General features: G+C 42.3%; 1 protein-coding gene across 12 annotated transcripts in view; it reads left to right on the forward strand.

Annotated features, from left to right (window-relative positions):
• Nucleotides 1-7,010: 7,010 nt before the first annotated feature.
• tjp1a (tight junction protein 1a) overlaps nt 7,011-26,447 on the forward strand; it is a 128,913-nt gene continuing 109,476 nt past the window's right edge. For 6 of the 12 annotated variants that reach the window (XM_084063512.1, XM_084063513.1, XM_084063504.1 and 3 more), the window contains exon 1: nt 7,013-7,254. In XM_084063512.1, the coding sequence (XP_083919638.1) occupies nt 7,163-7,254 (92 nt within the window). In that variant the 5' untranslated portion in view covers nt 7,013-7,162. Of the gene's footprint in view, nt 7,255-26,447 lie in introns of all 12 variants that reach the window. The other 6 variants (XM_084063503.1, XM_084063511.1, XM_084063510.1 and 3 more) reach the window with 3 other exon arrangements.

Here is a 26,447-nt window from a genome sequence, read left to right on the forward strand (position 1 = left end):
GCAGGCATAGAATCCTCTTGTGCCATAATGACATAAAAATGTTGATTCTAGTACAACCACCTAAAGACATTAACTGTAATAATTATTACTCATCTTGTTGGCACAGTGCATGTACAGTGGGTTAAGATAAAGTCTTGGACAAAAAAAGACTTGCAATGGCTGATTTTTTACCACATGGGCTAATCTGAAATACAGTGTATCCAAATGAATACAAATGCATGTAATCCCTTTTAACTTGCTGTTGCTTTAATGTTACATTATTTAATTTAGCTACATTATATTCTGTTGCTATTTGTGGAACTCTTCGGTGTACATCTACCGATGAAAATCAAAGCCAGTGCACACTCCAAGATATGCTGAATAAAAAGGGAGCTAATTTCAGAAAATGGATAATATGCATGCTGTGAGCATAATTCTTTCAACTGAACATTTTACATTCAGTCACACTTTTGCTCCCATACCTTTCCTCTTAACCCATTTAATCCGGGAGCGCATCTCTGTCATTTTATATTTCGTTGGCTATTAAATAATAGCAGATGTACACGCTCGTAGCGCGGCACCGAGTGCCGCACTATGAGCTTGTAGATCTGCTCCATTTGAAAAATTGTGAGAATTTGTGCAAATCTTTGAATCTCTTTTATTATATTTATATAATAAAATATATATATATTTTTTCTAAAGCGAACATTTGTAAAATATTTTGTTCCAGGAGCAAAGATTTAAGTTACAAATTGTCACTTAAAAATATATATATACAGTATTCAAAGAATTGCACACATTTTCAAGATTTTTCAAAAATAGCAGATATACAAGCTCATAGTGCGGCACTCGGTGCCGCACTATGAGCTTGTATATCTGCTATTTTTGAATAGCCAAAGAAATCTAAAAATGACACAGATACGTCTTAATGGGTTAAACCCCACGTAGTATACCTTTTGGAAAGCATACGCAAGCATAACACTTGCATTGTAGGATTCTGCAGTTAGCCTCTGGAATGTGAAAACATATCTTGTGTCAGCGCCATGTCAGCCAACACCAGAGCCAATGTTGTTATGGAGAGAATGCAGGGACAGGCAGCGTAAAATGCGAGTGTTGAGTTACAGGATGCATCCAGCGCTGCATCCATGTTGTGCTGATATATAGTAGAGAGCTGTTACACACAACACATACACACAGATGAGCTTTGATATTTGCAGAAGTGACAGGCAGCAGGTGGACACTGACACATACTATCCACTACTCAGTGACGGATTTCTATGCTGACGTGTGAATGTGTGTGTGTGTGTGTGTGTGTGTGTGTGTGTGTGTGTGTGTGTGTGTGTGTGTGTGTGTGTGTATCCACTCAGTGACGGATTTCTATGCTGACGTGTGTGTGTGTGTGTGTGTGTGTGTGTGTGTGTGTGTGTGTGTGTGTGTGTTTGTTTTACTACGTACTGATGTTGTGAGACTGTCTGCTTGTTTACTTGTATGCTATGTGCAATTGTGCATGGGGCAGAGAGAGAGAGAGAGAGAGAGAGAGAGAGAGAGAGAGAGAGAGAGAGAGAGAGAGAGAGAGAGAGAGAGAGAGAGAGAGAGAGAGAGAGAGAGAGAGAGAGAGAGAGAGAGAGAGAGAGAGAGAGAGAGAGAGAGAGAGAGAGAGAGAGAGAGAGAGAGAGAGACCAGTCCAAGGCTACAGATTTAATCTGGCTGCTGTGGCTCATGCTGTGATTAATGGCAGACAGGGGCCTGTAGATGCTGTAATTTATGGTGGGGTGGGATCAACACATTTGGATGGTTGCTGCTCCTAAGGGAAATCTCACTCTTAAACCAATCTAGTATTCTTGTCTTTCTGTCATTGAACATTCCACTGTAACAGCAACTGTGACTATTTGTCTTGGGTGAGATAGCCAGTCATCAATGTGCAGCTATAGAGGCGTTGAAGCCTTGTAATTTGACAGTATTAACATTTCTTTAATGAGTTGAGAATACAAGGCTACTGTACTGTATGGCAGTGGGGTGTGGTTTGTTCAGCTGCTAGTGGAGAGCTATGGGGTTCCCGCGCAGCAGGTTACAGCTGTGATTAATTGGACTGCTGCTGATACCCCTTTTTTTCTAGATTTATTTTTGGCACTTTATTTCTTATAGTTCACTTCAGAGAGATGGGAAACCAAGGGCAGAGAGAAAGGAGAGAAGTGCAGGACAAGATGGGGCGTCGGATTCGAGCCATATATATACTTCGGTTTGGTTTACCTTAGGTTGTTATTTTTGTCAGTGAACATTTTTCCCAAAGAAGTGTGTCATCAATTGTCACTTCCCTACCCCTGCACCACATGCACATGAGACTGCACATTCTTTCCTGCATGCAAACAAACCATTGGATCAGAGGTTCCTACAGTTGGTTGGAGGTAGTGGTAGGTTGGAGGAGGCAAGATAATGGAAGGCGTGATGATCATCCATCCCCGATGAGTCATGTGCATCATTGACAGTCCCCACCGACCTTTTGACGTATGACCAATTGACTCCTGCTATGGCGACCTGCCCACACTCACAATCATTAAGATTAACAGATTGTTTTATTATGCATGGCGAGTGTGTGTGTGTGTGTGTGTGTGTGTGTGTGTGTGTGTGTGTGTGTGTGTGTGTGTGTGTGTGTGTGTGTGTGTGTGTGTGTGTGTGTGTGTGTGTGTGTGTGTGTGTGTGTGTGTGTGTGTGTGTGTGTGCGCGTGTGTGTGTGCGTGTGTGTGCTAAATTGGTTTTCCTGCTGCAAAAGTGTAAATAAACTTGAGGAGTCGGAGCAGGCTGAGACTTGGGGCCATCGAGATGTTTGGTGAATTCTCTGGATGTTATACCCTCCAGTATCAAGTGGTGCTGATGTCAGCAGTTCTCCTGTGACCTTCGTCACCAGCTGTTCGCCACCTTGCTCCACCTGGCAGGAGTTACCTGGCTTCTCTCCTGGATGTCCGCATGCCTGGCTGCCTGCCTGCCTTGCTGCCTGCGTGACTCTGGGTGACTGATCGGCCCAATTTTATTTTGTAGAGCTTGTTGACATTTTGTTTTGACCCCCACCCCGACAACACGGCGGGGGTTTGATGGGTCCATCCCTCTGTTCATTCGTTGGTGCGTTCGTTCATTTGTGCGCTCGTTCAGTTGTTCGTTCACTGTAGTGATACAGTATATGTGTATGCCACAAGGGGCAGTTCTGTGCCTAGTTCAGTGCCTAGGGGGGGAAATACTTGTTCATGTCTTTCTCTTATTGCACCTAAGCATTTGAGGTGTGAAATATGCAATGCAGTTACTGAATCTTGAATCTTAAATATTTGGTCTGCAATGCGTAGTAATGGAAATATCGCTTTGCGATTTAGTTTTGTTCACAACTAGGTGAGGTCAGCGAAAGTTGTGCTACAATCACGCTCAAAACAACCTTGCAGGCAGTATATTTGACATGCAGGCCCGGCTTAATACAGCCGGCTTAGGGCCTTCAGACCAGGGCACCAAGCACCTGGCCAAAAAAACAAAAAAAAAACAACTGGACTATTATAGTAAGTAACAGCACTGAAATAGTGTCCGTGGGCTGCTGAAGTAGCTGTAAAATGGTGCCAAAATGTGTCGGCAGCACCCCTCACCCCGCTTGTGAAGCGAATATTTTCACCCGCCCCCATAGACAAATAGAATAGCATACTGTAACTGTAAATATAATGATAGTGATGAGCTGTTTCACCTCTGAAGAACTTGGCATTGCCTGTCTCAATTTACAGTATGTCTTGCATATAGTACTGTAGTAGCAAAATACAAAATGGCTGCTCCCATGAGACTGCACATAGTATGGCTGTCGTTTTGTAGCATGATGGAGTATGTTACAGCTAGCCTATAGACAGGCACAGGCCATCTGTTTAGTGACTACTGGTTAAGTTACAGTCTGTAACTGACAGGAATGTGCATTTTACAGGTGTTTTCTGGACATATTTGCAACCTATTCAAATTAAGTCTATAAAGTGAGAGGAGGTACATGCTGAGATTTGTTGAAACATTAATTGCAGCTACACACACAATACTCTGGTGATACAATATCACGATACAGAGGTTACGATTCAATATATTGTGATATATTACTGTATGCAAGGTGATATATTGCAATATTTATTTTCTAATTATATTAATCATGTTCAGATTTTAGGAAAACTGTCATAATATAAAGAATACTACACAATTATGCATAGAATCTATGCAATCAGAAATGTGGGATCTGCATTTGTATTGATCACAGTCCCATCCAACATTATAGCACGACTTCTTGTGCAATCTAACCAAAGGAATGAACATTTCCTATGTCAGAAAAATTATAGATTTTAAAAATATTTGCAATTAATTAAAAATCGATACAGTGTTTCTGAAAATGTACACACTATCACAAGACATAATATTTTATAATATTTTAACACACACACACACACACACACACTACAATGCAGATGGCTTGCATTTCAGCACTGATCTTGTGTACTCCAGTAATATTCTCTTTGCCCTTGAGGGCTCAGTAAAGACTTTTTTTCGGGGGCTTGAAACCTAATACGGAATCAATAACTGAATTGATTGGCACAGTCACAGATATTCTGTGAACTATCAACCCCTGACAGATGAACGGTAACTTGACTCCTGTGTAAGTGTGTGGATGATCAATCAAAAGACAGAAGGCATGTATTACCAACAAAGAAGATTCTAATCAACCTGCAGTGTTTCCTCTGTCTTTAAGGAGAAGAAAGGCCATAGCTATGTTTCTCCTATTTCAATTTAAATGGGGCCCGCCCTCCCAGAGGGCCCCTGACTGACACTCAAGAACTGAATAACTTGAAACTGCACCTCAGATGCTTAAAGCAATCTGACACTTAGGTAGAGGTTTGGGTTGTGTAGTTACCTTGCCATGATGTAACTCCAACAGTGGGCGAGATATCAAACATATTGCTCCATTAATTCGAAATATAGAAATGTCAACTTCTTGTTGATTTATCTATTTTTATCCGTAAGAAATCCCAGACTGGATCCATGGATCCGGATCTTCAAATTGTGAAATCAACAGGAAGTTCACATTTTTATAAAAACAAAATGAAGAACCGGATTTTGTGATATTTTGTTATATATTGGCAGAATCAGCTGTTTGTGTGAGAATGACTTTGAGAGCTGTTTCTGGTTGCAATGTAAGTCAATGAGGAGCATATTTTGAGTGATAATCAATGGAACAACTATTACTGATATCTCGCCCACCTTTGGAGTTAAATCATGGCATGGTAACCACACAACCCAAACCTCTACCAAAGCGTCCTAATGCTTTAAGGCCTCCTTTGGAGAAATGGAAGCGGTCAGATCCTTTGTGGGAATTTAACTGTCTATATTTACAATCACAGTTAAATTAACCCTCAGGATTTAACGGTGCAGAAATCATCTCAAAGGATCTGTACGGAGACTCTAGGTGCAGTAATCTTGCTAATCTCTCAATCCACTGTCAAATTCCTAGTCGTTTGTAATCTCGTTGTTGCATACAGTTAGCCAGCCTGTGTGAAATTGCTATTTTTTCATGTTTCGAAGCTCAGCAAACATTAATTGTTGCAATGAGACAACAGAACGTGCAATTAAGATCTTACTTGGAGACACTGTTTTTTTGACATTGCGGCTTTTGGTCTCAAAGCTTTGTTTGTGTATCAGTTGTGTCATTTGAGCCCGTGATGAGATCATGGTGACCCGCCTAGACCTATACACAGTAAAATCCTCAGTCTTATTTGAACTCGGACGAGTGTATGAATGGAACCAAATGGGCCCTTATGGGTCCATTTGGTTCCATTTGTACGCTCTTGCAGTTAAGCTAAACTAACGCTAAGGATCTTACTGTGTGTGGTTTTGCTTAAGGAGATTGAAATGAAAGCAACGAGGTCAGTAAGTACATGAGAAGCAAACCTGCCCCTGTCTCTCGTATTCCCCAGGGTGTCTCGTCTTCAGCCTATGTCTGTTCAGAGATTGTGGCACATGTCATCCTGCAATTATCCAACCAAATGTAGCCAAATGTTGTCATTTTGTGTAGCCAATCACAGCCATGTTAATGACAGATGGTGCATACTGTACACAGAGGTTACACTGTAAAAAACGTTGCAATTAGCCTGAAAGTCTCTCTGACTGGAAAACATTTTCAGCGTGCATTAACAGGCTGTTGATATCTTTCTACCGTGGCCCCGTTACCTACAATATATCATCATGTGAAAAAAAAGATTAAAAAAAATAGATAAGATGTTTGGCTTGAAATTGTTATTAAAATTGAACAGGGTCGAATGTTGATGTTGGACCTCCTCCAGTACACCCCCACCCCCCCTCCTCCTTTCCAGTCTCTACTACAGTACATCTTCTTCCCCTCCCCCTCCTCTCTTCTCCAGGCAGGACCTCATGAAGCCTGATGAACATTTCTCATCTTCTCGTTTACACTCAGAAGAAAAAACATGTATTGTGTATTGTTTTCCTTCCCACGCAACAGAAATACTGAGATTTATTCTGGAGACGAGAAGTAGGCTACTCCTGTCAGACCATTACATGTCCCTTCCTCCTCCGCTCTCTTGCCCCCTCTCTCTCTCTCTTGCTGTTTCTGTCTACCTTCAAACCAACCCCCCTCACTCCCCTGCACGCCCTCTCTCTCTCTCTCTCTCTCTCTCTCTCTCTCTCTCTCTCTCTCACTGTCTCTTCCCGCTGAACACACGCACGCTCTCCTTCCTACCTCACACACGTTTGGGTGCTGCTGGCGTCGCGGCTGATCTCTGCTTGGGTTTTGCTCCTCTCCGTGGCTCTGTCTCTCTCTATCTCTCTGTCCATTTTAGCCCCACAGCGAAGTGCCACTTGAGCGGGCAAAAACAATGGATTAGCCAATCTATTCTGAGCTGTAATGGGATTAGGTAGTCAGTGCAGACATGGGTTGTGGCGGCGCGGTACCTTTTGTTGAGCTCCTCGGGGAACGCTCACCCCGTCCGTCCGTCAGACCTTTAAATGGCGCTTTGGTGCTGCTGATGTAGCGGTAACTGCTGGCAGTGGATGACAGGGGACAATAACAGACAGACAAGACAGACAGACACTTCAATGAATGATCACCTATGCTGGTTCTGTGGTGTTTTTTGTGGATTCCTAGAAGAAGCGCAAGTAGTGGCGGACAGAAATGAAGTACCAGAAATATATAACGGTGATGCAGATGGCCATGGGAGTGACAGCCTCCAACAAAGACTGTCTCCCTACTAAGAGGATGCTGTGGTGAGTACTGTAGGAGGCGAGACACGCTTCAAACATGTCTGTGTGTGTGTGTGTGTGTGTGTGTGTGTGTGTGTGTGTGTGTGTGTGTGTGTGTGTGTGTGTGTGTGTGCGTGTGCGCACACGCGCGCGCACACCTTTGGATGCTGCGCACGTGTGACTGAGAGGTGATAGTGATGAGAGGATGTTGTTGTGTAAGACTTTGCTACCTCATAACATGTCCGAGAGATAAAAAGAGCAGCGAGCCTTATTGCCACTGTGTTTCAGGTCTGAAAATTAGGGACAGGGATATCTCTCTCTCTCTCTGTCTTTCAGTCTCTCTGTCTCTCACACTCTCATGCTAAGTTGGTCTGAGTAGCTGTTTACGGAAGTGTTCCAGTCCTATCGCATGCTTTTTCTGTTGAGCAGTACAACTGTGTAATGCCAGACTGTGGTGATGTCTGCGGGAGCAGAGTGTGCTTTGTGTCTGTTTGTGTGCGTTTGTCTGTGTGCGCTGTATGAACACATTTGTCTCCTCCGTGTTGTGTCTGTCCTCATCTCCTCCTGTGTGCTATTAACGATGCACTATCAAGGCTGAGTGATGAGGAAGAGGAAGCCAAACAAACAGTCACAGACCTGTTGTGTTCACTACAACGCACATTTCGTTGCTGTCGGGCAGAAACCTCTTATCTCCATATTATTTTAACTTTTTTTTTTTTTTCGTAAATTATTGCCCTATCATACTACAGCGTCACACGAAATCTACAAGCTTGAAAAGCGGCGCGAAGCGACACATTTTGTAACTGTTTTGGACTTGAGGTTTCCACCTGACAGAGACGATTTGGTCAAACAACATCACTGGCATCTGAATTCATTGAAAACTAAAACTGAATTCACATTGAAAACATTTCTTCCGGGTCTGTATTGTCTGTATTGCGTTTATTTTGTTGTTTGTGTCAGTCAAACCATTACTAAAACTACGTATGTTAAAATGCTTAATGCTAGGACAGCCATCATGCTGTATTGTGCCACTATACTGTAGTTCTATTGCTGTCTCCAATCAGTAGCTCCATGCAAGTGTTCTTTAGACCATTGTGTGTAGGAGTAATGTTGGATGACTCCTTTCATCCACCTCTCATTGTGTGTGTGTGTGTGTGTGTGTGTGTGTGTGTGTGTGTGTGTGTGTGTGTGTGTGTGTGTGTGTGTGTGTGTGTGTGTGTGTGTGTGTGTGTGTGTGTGTGTGTGTGTGTGTGTGTGTGTGTGTGTGTGTGTTTACATGTCAGGCTTTCCACCTAATTACATCTATATTGAAGTCTGATCTCATTAACCATCCATACTGTTCACCACGCGCAGCCAGCTGTAACCAGACTTACCACCTGCTCCCTGCGTTCTTCATAGCTTATCAGACAATACTTACATTTAACTGTGGCATGTAAACAGAGTAGACATGTGTATGGGTTAGTCTAGTGCTGTATCTTTTTTGTATTCTTTTATTCAGCAACTTCATATTAACTCCATAATTTGGTCACTAAATTATCTGAAATGATCAAACCTTTTACATAGTGAAAATAGGCTTGTTGACTTATATATCATGTTGACTTATATCATCTCTGCTGAGATGCGGGGGCTCAAGTGGTTATAACAGGGCTCAGGGTTTGGGGTGTCAACCTCATATTATATTTGCTTGCTCGGGTAAAGTGTCTTGAGACAACTTGTTGTGATTTGGCACTATAATAAAAATGGAATTTAATTGGATATCAGAAATCCCTGTAATGCTCTAGTTTGATTATTTAACCACTTAAACATTTTATACTTAGTGATTATATACTTAGTTGCAACTGTACTTGGTACACATTTTTCATGTACACCAAATATCTTAGCCAAAATTAGCAAATTTACAAGCTTGCAATGCGTCGCAAGTGAGCTTATAGATTTTTCATCTAATTTCCATTATTTTATTTAGATTTATCATTTCTTATAATCGATTAAATTGATTTGTTCGATTAACTATTGCACCCACAGAGTGAGCGTCCATATGACGCTGTTTTTATGGTTCTACTCAGGAGCCTGATGATCTACAAATGTACTGAAACACTTTTTGGTTCATTTGAGGAAAACAATATGTTTTTGTTCATTTGAGGTTAGGCACTTGATACCATTATTGATTTTTCACAAAGCATCGGACAATTCCAAGTATAAGCCATGTCAGCGTAATAATACCATCCTACGTTTCCAAACACACCCCCACGTCAGTGGGGGTGTAATAATAAGTAATACGTTTGCTCAGGTGGGCAAATATCAGCAGAACGTGGTACTCTGTACGGAGTACTGACACAATTCTAGCACTGCCTGGAACAACTTTGTCATCATGAATAGTCCAATTTCCATACAGTGTACGTAGCGTAATTGAAAGAAACATTTGAACACTGCCCCTCTGCTCAGTGGACCGATATGATTTCTGGACAGAAGAGCATCAAATTGCCAGTTGAGTCCCTTGACTGTAATACAATTAACCGTATTGATTACTACACAGGCATTGTCCATTTCTAGGCTGCTTTGCTGATTAAAATTAGGGCTGCAACTATTGATTATTTTCTTATTGATTATTCTATCGATTTGTTTTTGAATAACCAAATAATCGAGAAGCACATTTTTTACATTAAAAAATGTAATTTCAACAACTCAACCACTTAAGCCCTATTTTATATTTTACCATGCTGCGGTGTCGTGCAAACATAGTTAAAATAGCAGATTTACAAGCTCACAACCCGTCACATGTGACACGTTGTGAACTTGTAACTTTTTTCACCTATCATTAACCAAAATATGGATTGATTTTTAATCGACTTTTTTTTTTATTATTGATTATCTATTGTTTTATAATCAATTAAATGAAATTGTTTGATTAACTGTTGCACCATACATAATATCTCAGCACTCCACAAACTCTTCGGTGACAGTCAAAGATGCATCATCAGCACACAAACCAAAAATGTTATTGCTTACAGAGAGGGCATTGAATGACTTTGTCTTGTTGACTGTAAAAACCTCCTGCAAGGTGCTTTCAGTGCACCAAAATGATCCCGCAGGACCCCTTTGCTGACCGGATCCGTAGTTTGACACCCCTAGGATACAGTGATCTTAAAAATTGACTTTGCAGTTCAGCAATAAATCCACAGGTAGGCTGACCCCATGCATTATGCATGTCTAATGCCTCCCCTTCTGTAATCCACATACGTGCTGTAGCTAACATCAAGCATGTGCCATAATCCCCCCAGCTTCAGTGGCATTACTTTAATGTGAAAACCACAAGCATTGGCTTATTGGTTTATTGTAATGAATGCCTGAAGCTGATTCCTGGGGAATGTACAGTATATATGGGAACGGTCGATAAAAGGGTACATAATGTGTGTATTAATTAAAAGAGCAGAATGAAACAGGAATCCTCTGTTGGTTTCAGTCTGTCTTGTGCAAGGCGCTGTGCGGTGACATTGTGTTGACACGGCTCCCTTAAGAGCTGTGGCGCGTTCCGTCCGGGGTCACCGCGTCATGGTGTGTGTGGGGGGGTAAGGGGGGGAGGCATTAAAACAAGATTACTGTATCACTTCTGACATACATATTAACGAGAGAGAGGCTGGGCCAGACAGTGTCACATTTAGTACTATTTACTTTTAGCTGTGCAACTGTGTGTGTGTGTGTGTGTGTGTGTGTGTGTGTGTGTGCGTGTGTGTGTGTGTGTGTGTGTGTGTGTGTGTGTGTGTGTGTGTGTGTGTGTGTGTGTGTGTGTGTGTGTGTGTGTGTGTGTGTGTGTGTGTGTGTGTGTGTATGTGTGTGTGTGTGTGTGTGTGTGTGTGTGTGTGTGTGTGTGTGTCAGTTTTTCAATGCACTTCCGACCACTTTTAATAGGCTTAAGTGCGTTGGGTTTTGTGCAGTTGCAGAAAAAGCTTCATGATTAAGTGTTTGGCTTAATTAAATTGAAAAGATGCAAATTTTGGTACCACATTTGATTTTCTGTTTTGAATAAGGTGTTTGAAAATGCACTGGGTTGTGTCAAATAAGAGACATGGAAAAGCCTTTTAATATCCACAGTGCACATGGTTGTGTACATTGAGTGGAGGTAGTGTAACCATGCTGGTCCACACTGACAGGTTGGCTTTAGCCAGATCTACTTTGTCTATATAGTCACATGCAGGGCTCTCCTTGTGTTATGATAGTACTGTTATGTCTACATTTGTATGCTTTTACTGGACGCTGCTCTGTCTATTATCAGGACAAATGTTATTTGTTGGATACTGCCCATAAATATGATTCTAAAATCAATCGTTCAGATGATAAGGCCTGGCTTTTAAAATCAGTCTGTGCTTTGCATTCCCACGCAACAATAACTTAACTTTGACAAGAAAGAAAGGTAAGGTGGCGGAGGGTTATTAGTTAATACCTACAGTATCTCAAGTCTCTGCAAGTTAATTTCCATGCTGTACTGTAATGAAAGGATATCAAGGGATTCCTAGAAGGTAAGAAAAAAACAAAAATATAAAAATCAGTAGTAATCTAAAGTATACATTATTTGTAGTCCATGTGCTAAAACATGTAAAAGCATTGCCATGCTCCTTTTAACACTTAAACCCTGTACATAACTTACTTGACCGGAGTCCCTGTATACTTTGGGCCCTATCTTGGCCAAGAGTGGCTAAACCCACTATTTGGGGATTTAGCATGGCACAAGGGGTGTTCCCCCGTTGAATAAAACCATATTTGATCAACATATTTACCACCCACATGTTACTGATTATAGAGAATGTTATATTATTGTAATCCGTTATTTCCTGCGCAATGGATTAATCAAACTGAACGGAGTGAATGGCATCATGCACGACGGGCGGCACAAATCATTATCTTTGAATAGACTATCATCTTATAATGAAGGAATGCATTTGAAATACCACCTAAATTGTGAGTGGAACATGAGTCTTTCATTGCCTATCAGCATGCCATGCGTGCGTACTGCGTAATTGTCCGCCTCCCGAGTCCCGACACTTGATTGTTGATGATATACACCATGATTATACACCTAATGAAAATAGACACTTCACAGATTATAGAGAACTTTGAATTCTAACAATCGCTTGGGAATTGGCCGAGTATGGCTTAAACTGCCGAGTAGGGTTCTTGGGTCTGGGGATCTTAGTATAATTTGTATGTTTAATTTCAACTAAACGTGATTTTCGCTTTTTTTCAAAAGATTCTGCGCGTCATACTATGTATATAGCATAACACGATAGAACAGAGGTTTTCAACCGGTGGTGCGGAGGTATTGCAGGTGGTCCCTGGCCATGCATTAAAACATTTTTTTAGTGTGATATGAAATGTGAGATTACCATAATCACAGTAATCTTTAATCATATTCCATCATATTCAAACAAAATCACTGTATTTTATTAGATATTATATTGATATTATAGCAATTTTCTCCAGCTCCCTGTAGTGCATGAACCCCCCACCACTATTGTGTGGGGTGGGTCTATGATGGACCCACCACACACAATAGTGGTGCTCCCCAGGTTGCTCTAAGTCAGGATGGTGGTCCCTGGGTCAAAATCAGTTGAAAACCCCCGCGATAGAACACACCACTGGGAGAAAGGAAGCCTCTGAATGTTGTGCCGTTGTGCAGGCACGCTCTACCAAACGAATTTGGCATAGCGGGTGGTTTTAGAATCCACTATGCACTTTCCCAAACATGTGTGCGGCATAATGTATAGCGGGTAGTGGGGCCGTAAGATACCGTTTAGGGACAGTGCCAGCTGCCTTGTGCGTAATTCACGGGTAGCAGGTAAGGCTAACAGGTAAGGCTTAGCCCAAGATAGGGCCCCAAATTGGTCCACTCCTTTTTCCCTCTACACCAAATATCTTCACTGAAAATAGCTGATCCAGAACCTCACAACAAGCTTGTAGATCGGCTATTTTCGTCAAATGTTTGCCACCAGAATATGGACTCGAGAGTTTATGTGGTTAAGTTGAGTATGTATCTTTAAACCAGCCGTAGCTACTGTATGTATTTACATAATGTGCTGAAGTTGTGGATCCTCTAGTACTATTGAGCGCGTGAGATGTGTGTTGTTGTGTATTGTTGTATTGTGTTGCCAGATGTCTACTCTGCTCTGCTCCTCTCTACACAGTGACAACTCCGTCTGGTGTTCTCTCTCTCTCTCTCCACCTGGTTAATGATGCATAAAGTCAATGTCCCTCTACCCGGACTACAATCTGCCCAACCCCCACGGCACACACATATCCCCCCCCAGCCCCACAAACACATCCCTGGGCCTTTTTGCTCCTCACACGAGAGACAAGAATAGAACTTTCTTTTCAATGTGAACCACCAGCCTTTCTACACTCATCATAATAAAGTCACAACCACCTCAGGCAAGCATGTGCACACGCACGCACGCACATAGAGAGGGAGAGAGAGAGAGAGAGAGAGAGAGAGAGTAAAGTCCTCAGTGTTATTTGGGTTTGAAATGAGCACTGGGAATTATACTGTGCGCACAAACACAGACACAACCTACACACGCACACAACAACCCCGCTCCACCCGAGACACACACACACACACACACACACACACACACACACACACACACACACACACACACACACACACACACACGCACACACACTCTGGTTTGGTTCACTAACCAGTTGATGGAACTAATTTGTAATCTCACCCAAACTGACAAGGCTGTGCATTAGTTAACTCAGCAGGCGACCAGCACAGGGATGAGAACTAGTCATGTCACGTTAATCAGTAATAAAACTCTCTCTCTCCCTCTCCCTGACACACACATGCACGCATGCACGCACACATACGCATGCACACACAAACACACACACACACACACACACACACACACACACACACACACACACACACACACACACACACACACACACACACACACACACACACACACACGTCATTCCACCTTGAAACCTCACTGTTGACAGCTTTAAAATACTTAGGGAATATGATGTGACTAAATACTTAGTCACATCACAGGTTTACAGGTGTAAAGCAGTGGGTGAAACCTATTTTTATCGTGCGCGATCCATCATTTTGTAATATTCTGTGAGAAGGGAGAGGGCAGAGTTAGAGTGAGAGCAAAGGGAAAGAGATACTGTAGAAAACAGATTGAATAGAACAAATAACTATAGTCCCATATATACAGATAGAATATATGAAAGCAGGTATATACATGATATTTAGAACATTAGCATCATTATGCAGTTGTGTTCATGTTGTTTTACAAACATCAGCATTGCACTGGTGCGGCAGTGGCTCAGGGAAGAGCGGCCGGATGGGAACCGTAAGATTCCCAGTTCGATCCCGGGCTCCCCCAGAGTTAGTGTCCAAGTGTCTTCTGCCGGTACAAAGACGCTCCACCGTTAAGACTCCTGCAGTGCCTCCCCGTGGCTACACATGGTAACAGTGCACATGAAGTTCATGGAAGCAAACGAGGCAGCAAGACCGAGGTGTGTACCGGTGATGCAGAAGACCAGAAGCCCTGCGAGATCGAAACACCCGGATGTCATAGCAGCACGTCAAAAAGTGGAGGACGCACGCCACGCAGCTGGTCAAGACCCGTCCGCAGAACAACGCGTGACACTGAAGGAGGCCAAGCGACTTCTCTTTGCTGAGTACGACAAAATCAGAGAGCTGATGCAAAAGGTCCGCAGAGTGGAAGCTGCTCAGGGAGAACAACAGTACAGCGAATCATGGAAGGTGATCAATGAGATGTGTGGAAGGAAAGGACCGAAAGAGGGACAGGTTGCAGGAAACAGCCCAGAAGAGAGAGTGACCACCTGGTTAACTCACTTCAGGAACCTTCTTGGTACACACCAGACAGTGGAAGATGCCGAGAAGGAAATACCAGCAGTCCTGAGGGATCTCAACATTGACGAGGGCCCTTTCACAGCTGGGGAATTTGCCACGGTCAAAGCCTCCCTGAGGCAGGGGAAGAGTGCTGGAACTGACGGCATTCCTCCAGAGGTAATCAAGAACTGCAATCTTGATGATGTCATCTTGGAGATCTGCAACCAAGCTCTGATGGAAAACATCATGCCAGAAATATGGTCTCTCTCACACATCATCCCGGTACCAAAATCTGGGGATCTCTCAAAGCCTGACAATTACCGTGGTATCAGCCTAACCTGTATCATTGCGAAAATGTTCAACCGCATGATACTGAACAGGATACGGAGTGCGATCGACCCCCACCTCGGGGAAAACCAAAACGGATTCCGAGAGGAGAGAACCACCTTAGCCCAGAGCTCATAGCTCATCGACTTCAGGAAGGCCTTCGACACTATCCACAGAGGAATGATGTTGAGAATACTTAAAGCCTACGATTTTCCTCCCAACCTACTCCGAGCCATTGGGACCATGTACACGGGAACGAGAGCCCAAGTGACAACGCCCGGCCGACGGTAACAGCGAGGAGTTCAACATCCAAACCGGAGTGCTGCAGGGTGACACCCTAGCCCCCTTCCTTTTTATAACAGCACTGGACTATGCTCTGAGACAAGCTATGAAAGGAAGGGAGCATGAGCTCGGCTTCACTATCACGCCCAGAACGTCAACGAGACACCCTGCAGAAACCCTGACAGACCTGGACTACGCTGACGACATCCGCCTGCTATCTGACCACGTAAAGCAGTCACAGGAGCTCTTGTCCAGAGTGGAGTTAGAGTGTGCTAGGGTTGGCCTCATGCTAAATGCAAAGAAAACCAAGGTCATGACCTATAACACCCCCCAAGAACATCCGCCCCTAACAACAACAGAAGGCACTGTGCTAAAGGAGGTCAGTGACTTTAAATACCTGGGCGCATGGGTCGGCTCCACAGAAAAGGACCTTAAAGGTGAGAAAAGCACTTGCCTGGAGAGCTCTTAATGGCATGACCAGTGTATGGAAATCCAACCTCCCCCGACGCATCAAGATCATTTTCTTCTCTGCAACTGTGGAGTCCGTTCTCCTCTACGGCTGTGAATGCTGGACACTAAAGCAAGCCCTACAGAAGTCCCTGGACGGGTGCTACACCAGAATGTTACGTGTGGTACTGAACATCAACCAGGACGAGCACATTACCAACAAGCACATTACCAACTGTACGGGGCACTACCAAGTTTTCTATCAGAAAAGATAGAAGTCAGGAGGATGAGACTAGCCAGCCACTGCCCCCGGCACCGAGAATTCCCGGTCAAAAAGCTTGTACTGTGGGAACCAACACACGGGCATCGATCAAGAGGACCTCCCACACCTACCTACGTGGATGTACTAAGGAAAGATGCTGGTGCAGAAAGCACAAAGGAGCTGGCCAGATGTATGGAGAACCGAGACGACTGGAGACTCCGATGGAGGGCTCGTCTGAGGACGACGTAGAGAGAGAAGTGTCCTTGAGCAAGACGCTGAACCCCGAATTGCTGCCTTGCATGGTTTCCTCCGCCATCGGTGTACTGTATGAATGGGTGAATGTAATGTCGGCGGCTATGGCTCAGGAGGTAGCGCAGGTCGTCCAATGATCCGTGGGTCGGTAGTTCGAATCCCGGCTCCTCCTGTCCACATGTCGAAGTGTCCTTGGGCAAGACACTGAACCCTACTTTGCCTCCAATGAGTTGGTCGGCGCTAGCTTGCCACCATTGGTGTGTGAATGTGGGAAAAGTGAGGACGATGGCGTCGACTGTTCGCCGCTTCACCTCCCAATGTCCCCACCCCCTGTATGTATGAATGAATGAACCAACCATTGTAAAGCGCTTTGAGTAAGTTTGAATACATAGAAAAGCGCCATAAAAATGCAATTAATAATAATCATTATTATTATGCACAACCTATGTAAAGCGCTTTGGATAAAAGTGCTATATATATGCACCATTTACCAGTTACCATTAACATCATACTGTATGCAAGTGTGTACATGTTATTTTACAAACATTAGCATCATATGCAGGTGTGTGCAATTTATTTAGAAACATGAGCATCATATGCAGGTGTGTGCATTTTATTTAGAAACATGAGCATCATATGCAGGTGTGTGCATTTTATATAGAAACGTGAGCATCATATGCAGGTGTGTGCATTTTATTTAGAAACAGTAGCATCATATGCAGGTGTGTGCATTTTATTTAGAAACATTAGCATCATATGCAGTTGTGTGCATTTTATTTAGAAACATGAGCATCATATGCAGGTGTGTGCATTTTATTTAGAAACATGAGCATCATATGCAGGTGTGTGCATAATATGATGCCATAAGGCTGGATAAAACAAAGTAGCAGCAGGTACAGTGGTGACCAGTTCGTGCAGCATGCGGAAAAAAACATGTTTCACATGCATGCATGTTCTTGTGTGTATGTGTGTTTATGTGTTCATTCAACGTTCCTGTCCATTACTAAGTGACATGTTCTTACTTTGGGATAACAGTTGTAATCTCCTCTTAGGTGGGTTATGCTGAAGGAACAAATTACAAGCTCACGTGTCTTGTAGATCGGCTAATTTCGGCATATGAAGCTGTTGTGCAACAAAGTATATATTAAGCATGATTGTAATCATGCCCTGTTGGCTGTACAACACCACCAAAGTTCTACAGTACAGTATATAGTACATAGTATATAACACAATGACCTGACCACAAGATTAGATTAATTTAGTTATTATGTCTAAAGTTAATTCATAAAACACTTGCTATTGTGTTTACAGTATGATAGTAAGCAACATGATATTGACATGCACTATATTGAATGCACTACATGTGATTTAAGGCCTCTTTAAATGACAAGATACTGATCTTAACATGCTGCTATTTTCAGGCTTTTTGTGCTCATCTTGTTTTCTTTTGCTCCTTGAGCTGCAAACGTGAAAGCCAGCATAAAGACTTTCACCTCACTGTTACCTGTAATTGTGTTGTGATAATAAAGTTGATTGATTGATTGATTGATGTAATGTAACCCTGCAGCCATCCATACAAACAATGTACTGCACCGTAGGTCAGTGGTTCTCACATTGGGGTCCTGGGACCCCCAGGGGTCCTTGAGGGGGTTCCAGGGGGTCCCCTGCTAAATGATTGATAGTTAGAAACTAAATAGTTCCTTACAGGTCTGTAACTCTCAGAGTTAAATTAACACTGAGCATTTTACAGTGTAGATTAGGGTCCCAGTCTCCAAGATCGAAATGGTATCAAATTGTGGTCTGTGGCTTAATGAGTATCAAACTGGGGGTCCTTGAAATGAAAACGTTTGAGAACCACTGCTGTAAGTAAGAATTACAATAGCGCTGATGCTACAGTAAATACTGTATGGACTGGGCTAGAAGTTTAAAAGCTTGTTGGTAACTGTGAGGGCAACAAAGGTCATGCCAGTCAGACCCAGACGAAAGGGCAGTGACTTTTAGAATCTGCTGAGTCAGATGCTCTCGGCCACCAGTGACTGGAGGATGTCATGGTCTCACAAGAGGCTGACAAGATGGCATCCATCACCACATGCCCACAAATAGAGAAGGATGCCGTGGCATGCAGGGATCCACTTTTGTCTCTTAAGGCAGTGTTTCTCGACCTTTTTCATGTCAAGGACCCCCAAATGAATATGTATTTGACCGCGGACCCCCATCTGAAAACATTTTGTGCCAGGCACCCCCCATACAAGAATTGTATTGTTAAAAAATATTCAAAATGCTTCACATTTTTTCAAGATTTGTTTGAAAATCTAGAAGCAGATCTAGAAGCTCGTAGATCTGCTTATAAATAGCCGATGTAAATATGGTTAAAGTAGTTTTATTTAGATGCTATATTAACTCATTTTGCTGGGGACCCCCTTCAACACTCCCAAGGACCCCTGGGGGTCCCCGGACGCCACTTTAAGAAGCTCTGTCATAGGGAACCAAATCTATCGTGCAAGTTTGCATGACAATTCTGAGTAAAAGGTAAATGGTGCATTTATCCAAAGTGCTTTACAATGTGCGTTACATTCACCCATTCACACACACACACACACACACACACACACACGCGCGCACGCGCACACGCACACGCACACGCACACGCACGCACACACACACACACACATTCACACACATATTCACACAACGACAGTGGAGGAACCATGACCCAACCGTGAAACAAGTCAAAAGCCCCTTTGTGACTCACAACTGTACAGTTATATGACATGTGCTGCTGCCAAGTACCCCAGGCATGAACTCTATTCTTATCTCTGTCCTGCCAATATGTTAGACACTGGCCAGTTAATTACACTGCGTGTTTTTCACTCAGAGAGTCTAAATAAGTGCTCCTCTAATGGATGAGGTAAGAGAATCCCAGCTCTCACTCTCTACCACGGTCTATCTGTCAGTTCTCATTCTTTAACGCATTACCTTAATCACATTTTATGGATTTTGTTGGATATAAACAAAGACCAGCAGAGATCTCAGAGGTCCTGTAGATGTAGTTAATGTGCACACACTGCACAGTGCCTGCCAGCACTTCTCTGTGCACTTCTCTGTACATCAACCACTTAAGGCCGAAAATAGCTGCATAGTGATGGGTTTGAGCTTGTAGATCAGCTATTTATGCTTTTATTTTAATGTTAGAGCCTTTCTTTCCCTCTTTTCTTTTTTTAAGTAGCAGATCCGCAAGCACACTAGGAGAGCAAGGTGTCCTTGGATATCCTGCAGATGCAGAACAGATGTTCAGTGGCCTACAATCCCAAAACTTATATTGGTGAACATGGACCAATAGAGTACCACAGCTACTGTAATGGCTTTTCCTCACTATGCTTTTGTTGATACATACATACATATTTCTTAAGGACTTTCCCTTCCGTATTGGATGAGTTCACAGTTCACTTCACACACATAATAACAGCATGTACAGTATTTAAAGCCCAGTATTGAAAGGCAGGACCTGTGATATTAGCTAGTACTGTATATCCATCTTCTTTGCCAATAGATACAATTTGATGTGCTTCAAGGTTTGTCAGTGTGCGTTTGTGTGTTTGCTTTTTTTGTATGCGTCTGTGTGCTGTCTGTGCTTTGGAACCAGCGAGTGATTTAGATGCCTAATGCCTAATGCAGGCCGATCGTGCATCATCTCCACAGGAGTCAGACAGTAGTCGGATGTGACCGGTGGCTTGCCTTGTTTGATACACATCTAAATGCCTAATCTCTCGGTCTGTCCATCTGTCGGGTTTGTCTGGTCCACCTCCCTTTATCAGGGAAGAGTTCAATCCTTCACCACCCAGGTGGCTGTCACCAGGGTTTTCACTCTCCCTGATACCTGCAATTAATCACACGCTTCTCCTTTTAACACTGATTTTTCTCAACACCATACTATGATAATTTTTTAGACCCAAACTTTTCCGTGACAGGGACCCCCAAGTAGCCATAGACCATAGCCTTAGACCCCCAAGTAGCCATAGACGATGGCTATGTCCCCCTCTATTGTGAAATTAATTATATGTATACAATATACTGTGTGTGTGTGTGTGTGTGTGTGTGTGTGTGTGTGTGTGTGTGTGTGTGTGTGTGTGTGTGTGTGTGTGTGTGTGTGTGTGTGTGTGTGTGTGTGTGTGTGTGTGTGTGTGTGTGTGTGTGTGTGTGTGTGTGTGTCTCGGTCTGTCCATCTGTCGGGTTTGTCTGGTCCACCTCCCTTTATCAGGGAAGAGTTCAATCCTTCACCACCCAGGTGGCTGTCACCAGGGTTTTGCACGCACACACACACATAAATATATATATATATATATATATATATATATATATATATATATATATATATATATATATATATATATACACACATATATATATATATATATATATATATATATATATATACACACACATATATATATATATATATATATACATACATATATATATATATATATATATATATATATATACATATACATATACATATATATATACATATAGTGAGTGAGTGTGTGTGTGTGTATATATATGTATATATATATATATATATATATATATATATATATATATGTATATATATATATATATATATACTTTTATGTGTTGTTGTTTTTCCTCTCCTTTCCACGTGGCTCCCTTGGCGTCCCCCTGGGGGCCACGGCCCCCACTTTTAAAACCACTGTTTTCGAACATCATGTTAGACATTAATAGCCTTTTCTGTGTGTGTGTGTGTGTGTGTGTGTGTGTGTGTGTGTGTGTGTGTGTGTGTGTGTGTGTGTGTGTGTGTGTGTGTGTGTGTGTGTGTGTGTGTGTGGAGGGGGGGTTACGAGGTGTATTTCAAAGTTAATTAGAGATAAAATGGAATATGTCATGTTGTTCTTGTTTCCCCTGGAGTGTGATGCATGGGGCCCAGAGCAGAATGATGCATGCTCGTTACGTCCAGCTGCACAGCAATCAGTAGGACGGCTAAACCATATGTTAAAACTGCTCCCATGATGCTCTTTATTCACCACTACTTTGGACTTTCTCTCTGTCTTTGACTCTGACTGTCTCTACCCCTCTACCGGCTCCCTTACAATCGACTTCGTTATTTTCCTCTCTAAGACAATTGGGTGCATTTGGATATATAGCACTGAGCACACTGGCCAATACAAACTAATACGTGAGTGCGCTCTCGGTACGCACCCAACATGTCACGCCTGTGTATGTGTGTGCATGCATTGCATATTAGCATTTAAGTACATAAGTAGGTTGACCTTTATTGATCCCCATGGGGAAATTCAGGTGTCGACACCGCAGCAGAGCCATTTATTAGAGAGTTACGCAAACCCGGGGGCAGAAAACAGTGCCGGTCATGTGGTTCATGTAACTCAAAATAGTGACATACGCTCATGACTCCAGTGCATTCGTTAAACCTCCGGTTCAGGGCTTTGTCCCTATTCGCCAATAGAAGCCTCTGTAGAAGACCTGGTCTGATGAAGTGAACGGAGATGGCATATCTCTCTAATAAAAGGCTCTGCACCGCAGTAAGTAGTTACAAGGGATAGATACAAGATACACTAAAATAAGAGTAAAGATATAATGGAGACAAATAGGTAGGCTCAAAAGTCTGATCTAGACATTCGCAGTTGGACTGACTGGGTTAACGAAATTAATAAACTATTAATAAATATAATATGGGCATAAGTACCGTATAATCTATCACCAGTTTTATGAACATTAATATTTGTTTAATAAATGGATATATATTAAGATTGACAGTGGACGGTGGTACAGTATATGTACATTGTCAGCCAGCTGGATAATACATGTAGTCAATCAACAGAAAGAAAGTATAATGAGCAATATACCATCTATCAGCAGTTAACCTATGGGCAACCGTCCTGGTGCATTAGTGTCCACAGCAGTAGTCCATGTACTGTACAAAATGTACTGTATGCTTTTGTCTGAAATGTGTGCCTGGTGTTTGCCTGGTGTTCGCCTAGTGTTCTTCCCCTCCTCCAGGAGCTTTGCGTGCTTTGTCAGAGAGGTGTCAGGGATCAGACACACCTGCTCTTACCGCTGTCGTCTTTGCTAAGTGGAGACCATTGTTCTGCAAAGTGCACACTGTGCGCTGAGGAGCTGTCACAGCCCAATACCTCATAGGCTCAGTAAGAGGAAGATGCTGCATGCTACTGATGACCCTGGCTTTAACGCACAATAACCAGACTTGCTTTTGCTGACTCACTGGCCATTACAGCTTAATCTTTAAACATACAGTTCTTTTGATATTGATAAACTGTTCTGCACAGGGGACAGGAATTAACATTATGTTAATCAAAAACTCTGCATATTAATACATAGTTAGCTTCACTGTACATGACTGACTCTTGTGTTGCATCAATGTCAAGTGAAGGAACAAGCTGTGAAGGATCAGTTTTCACTGACTGCTCACACAGGTCATATCCATGCTGTAGAGGAGACTCTATAGCATGGGGCCCAGAGCAGAGCTCATGACACATTTAAGCATTTCACTGTTTTAATTAGAGGTGTTCCGATCCGATACTCACAACTTGTGTATCGGTCGATACAGAGTACCGATCTGACACCAATGTAATAAAGAAATCTAGGAATACATAACAAATCCATTATTCAAAGTACAGCTGCAAGTTAGTAAAATAATCTCGTAAATAGCACAGTAAGAGTATAAAACAGTAGTGCAACATCAACTGAAGCATTCAAAATACAAAATAGTTTACTGTAAATGAAATATCATGTGATACATTTCGTGGTAACGGATTGGTATACTTGCCAAATGCCAATACAGATACCAGCATTTTAGGCAGTATCAGCAGCTTTTCCGATACTGGAACAACTCTAGTTTTAATGATTAGCAAGTTTCCTAATAATTAGATTTGGATGTTGTCTATCATAGGTTGTCCATATAATCCAATTGTCTAATACACAAGACAGCTTTTTGCAAACAGAAAAATGCCCAAATCTGTCTCTAAAAATGTGTGGTCCTATTTGTTATTGTTGGACTTTTATGTGACTCAGTATAATATTGCTGGATCTTTAATGTGTCTAATGTCAGATGAAGTAAAAGCCAAGTGAACAATCTGGTCTGGAACAGAGACAATCGCTTTCAGCTTTTTGGAACACGGGTTCTCAGCCCCAGCGTCCCTATTCTGGGGGGAACATTCGCAGACAATAGCAGATCTGCAAGCTCACAATGCGTCACAACGCACCCCATTGTGAGCTTGTAGATCGGCTATTTTCAGCAAAGATATTTGGAGGGGAGGGAAAAAAGAGCACACCAAGTACAGTTGCAACTCCGTTTTACTAGGAATAGAGGGTTCAAGTGGTTAAGGATGTATTATTTGCACTTGGCTATAATACGGTGCCAGGATGAGGTCATCAGTAATTCTTGGCTGCTGACTGTGAAAATCCAGAGTCTTTATTTTTAGCCATATTCTCATATAATATTCATGAACTTCTCCTGTGACTAGACTTAATGCTTTGTGTTTCTTCTCATTGCTTTGTTTTTGTCAGGGTTAAATTGCACACTGGCTTTGGGGGAGCCCTATTTTCCGGTGCACACCGTTTATAAAGTGCGTGGTAACTATAAAGAAATGAAGATGCTTGTACGCTACCTTGTATACTACATATACGTGTATTGTATCTATTCTACTTTTAATTGTTCTCTAGGTAAAAATGTCTTAAAAAAACATTAGGTCCCTCTCCACTTTTTTTCAAAAATGATTAATCCAATTGAATTTTTTCCATAGTCGGTATGCTTTTTTATCTGATATTATTTCCCTCTTCAATAGTGCCTGAAGAGCTTCCCATAATATTAAAGGACTAATATTTTATTGTCATTAGGTTACAGTGGATTTCATCAGCAGTATTCTGTCAAATACATTACAGTAATTAGTTCCGTTACTCTGCAGCTTTAACATTTTTATATGAAAAACACTAAAGGCCAAATTTTCACTCAGAACTGAGATTATATTTACTCTCCCAGTTATCAGGAAAATAGTATCGCTGTGGTAGCTTTCTGGCTTGTCTCCTGTTTTTGTGTGTAAATCCAGGCTTGCATGGGCATTGACCATATGTTATCTCACTGGTTCTCAACGTGAGGTCCTGGGAGTCCTTGGGGGGGTGCCAGGGGGTCCCCAGCTAAATGAGCAATTACAGATTTGTAATATCAAGGGTGTACAAATGGAACCAAAAGGACTCTTACAGGTCTATTTGGTTGAAAAGGTTGAGAATCACTGGACGAGGTTGTGGGATAGGAGCCCAGCTTCACCTTACATCAGGCCTGGGCATCAAAGGGACCACATTTCATCACTGGAACATCCAGAGCAGCAACTACATGAATAATGTGCTTGTCTGTTATGAATCAAAGGAGATAGGAAACAGATCGGCTGGCTGATCCTCTGAAATGAAAGCCATGCTGCTGAGACAGAATGCAGAGGTGCAGTGATGTTTACACACCCACACACTACGCTGCCATTGATGTGCCTTGTCACAGTTTGTTGTTTCACTGTAAACAGTGTGATATGTGCTGGGATTAACCACTTGAACCTCAGCCAAAAATAGAAGATCTACAAGCTCACAACGCATCGAGACAACTCAAGTCCGGTTCACTAAATCTATATACTAGGGTTTAAGTGGTTAGAAAGGGAATAGTGGAATCTAAAGAAAGAACAACATTTTCAGGTAAAAAAAAAGGAAGCTAGTAGAACGTTACCTTGATAATAGTTTTTATTGAACCTCCCCTCAATAGACCCCATTTTGTAATCAATTCTGTTTAATGGTCATAAAAGAGAAGACAACAAACAGTTATTGACATAACCTGAGGCCTAAATGCCGTGCCTGAGGTGCAAAGTGCTTTAGCATACATCATGTGACAAATACCTGAATAAGTGATCAGCCAGCTGAAGTGACATGTGCCCCTAGTCAGCGTTATTGTATTGCATTAATGTCACCAAAGCACTCAATGCTATTCCCAGCATTTGGTGTGCTGTAAAACAAAGGGCCTGTTTGTACCCATGTCAAACACCATTACAGGCAAGCATTAGAGCATGTTTTACAACAAGTTCATACTGTCTCTCTCTCATGGTGGACAGTTACTATGTTTACTCAAGTACTGTACCATTTCTAAGGTACTCTTGCCCTTTTTCCATTACGGCTTATAGACCAGACCAGTCCAGCATATACCAGACCAGAACCGCACCGCTTCAAATTATCTACTGTTTCCATTACACAAAAGTACCCCTGCTCAAATCCACAGGTATGAGTAGCAGACTCCGGTCATTCACACTCATTTGTAATGTAAATTTTTGCCTAACAATGGAATGTAGGTGAGTGGCCAACTGCCCTGTATACAAATGCAAATCACCTGTGCATGTGGCCCAGCTTGGCCTAGCTCAGACCTACCCAGGACTGGGTACTTTTTAGGCACCAGTTCAGTACCACTTACACACCACTCTACCCACTTTATTGTAGTGGAAACCGCTGCTGTGGTGGTCGGTGTGGTGTGGTGTGGTGTGGTACCATGCCAATGGAAATCCTACTTTGCTTAAGGATATCCATTGTTGATACTTGATACTTCTCTTCCACTTCATCTCAAGAGGCAAATATTGTATGTTTTACTCCACTACAATTATTTGAAAACTTTAGTTCCGAGTTACTTTTCAAATTTTGATTAAGACCTTTTTAATACTTGGCAATTTGAAAATAGACGATCTACAAGCTCACAACGCG

Source organism: Gymnoscopelus microlampas, assembly GCF_963454915.1.
Source record: "Gymnoscopelus microlampas genome assembly, chromosome: 1".
Taxonomy (NCBI): domain Eukaryota; kingdom Metazoa; phylum Chordata; class Actinopteri; order Myctophiformes; family Myctophidae; genus Gymnoscopelus; species Gymnoscopelus microlampas.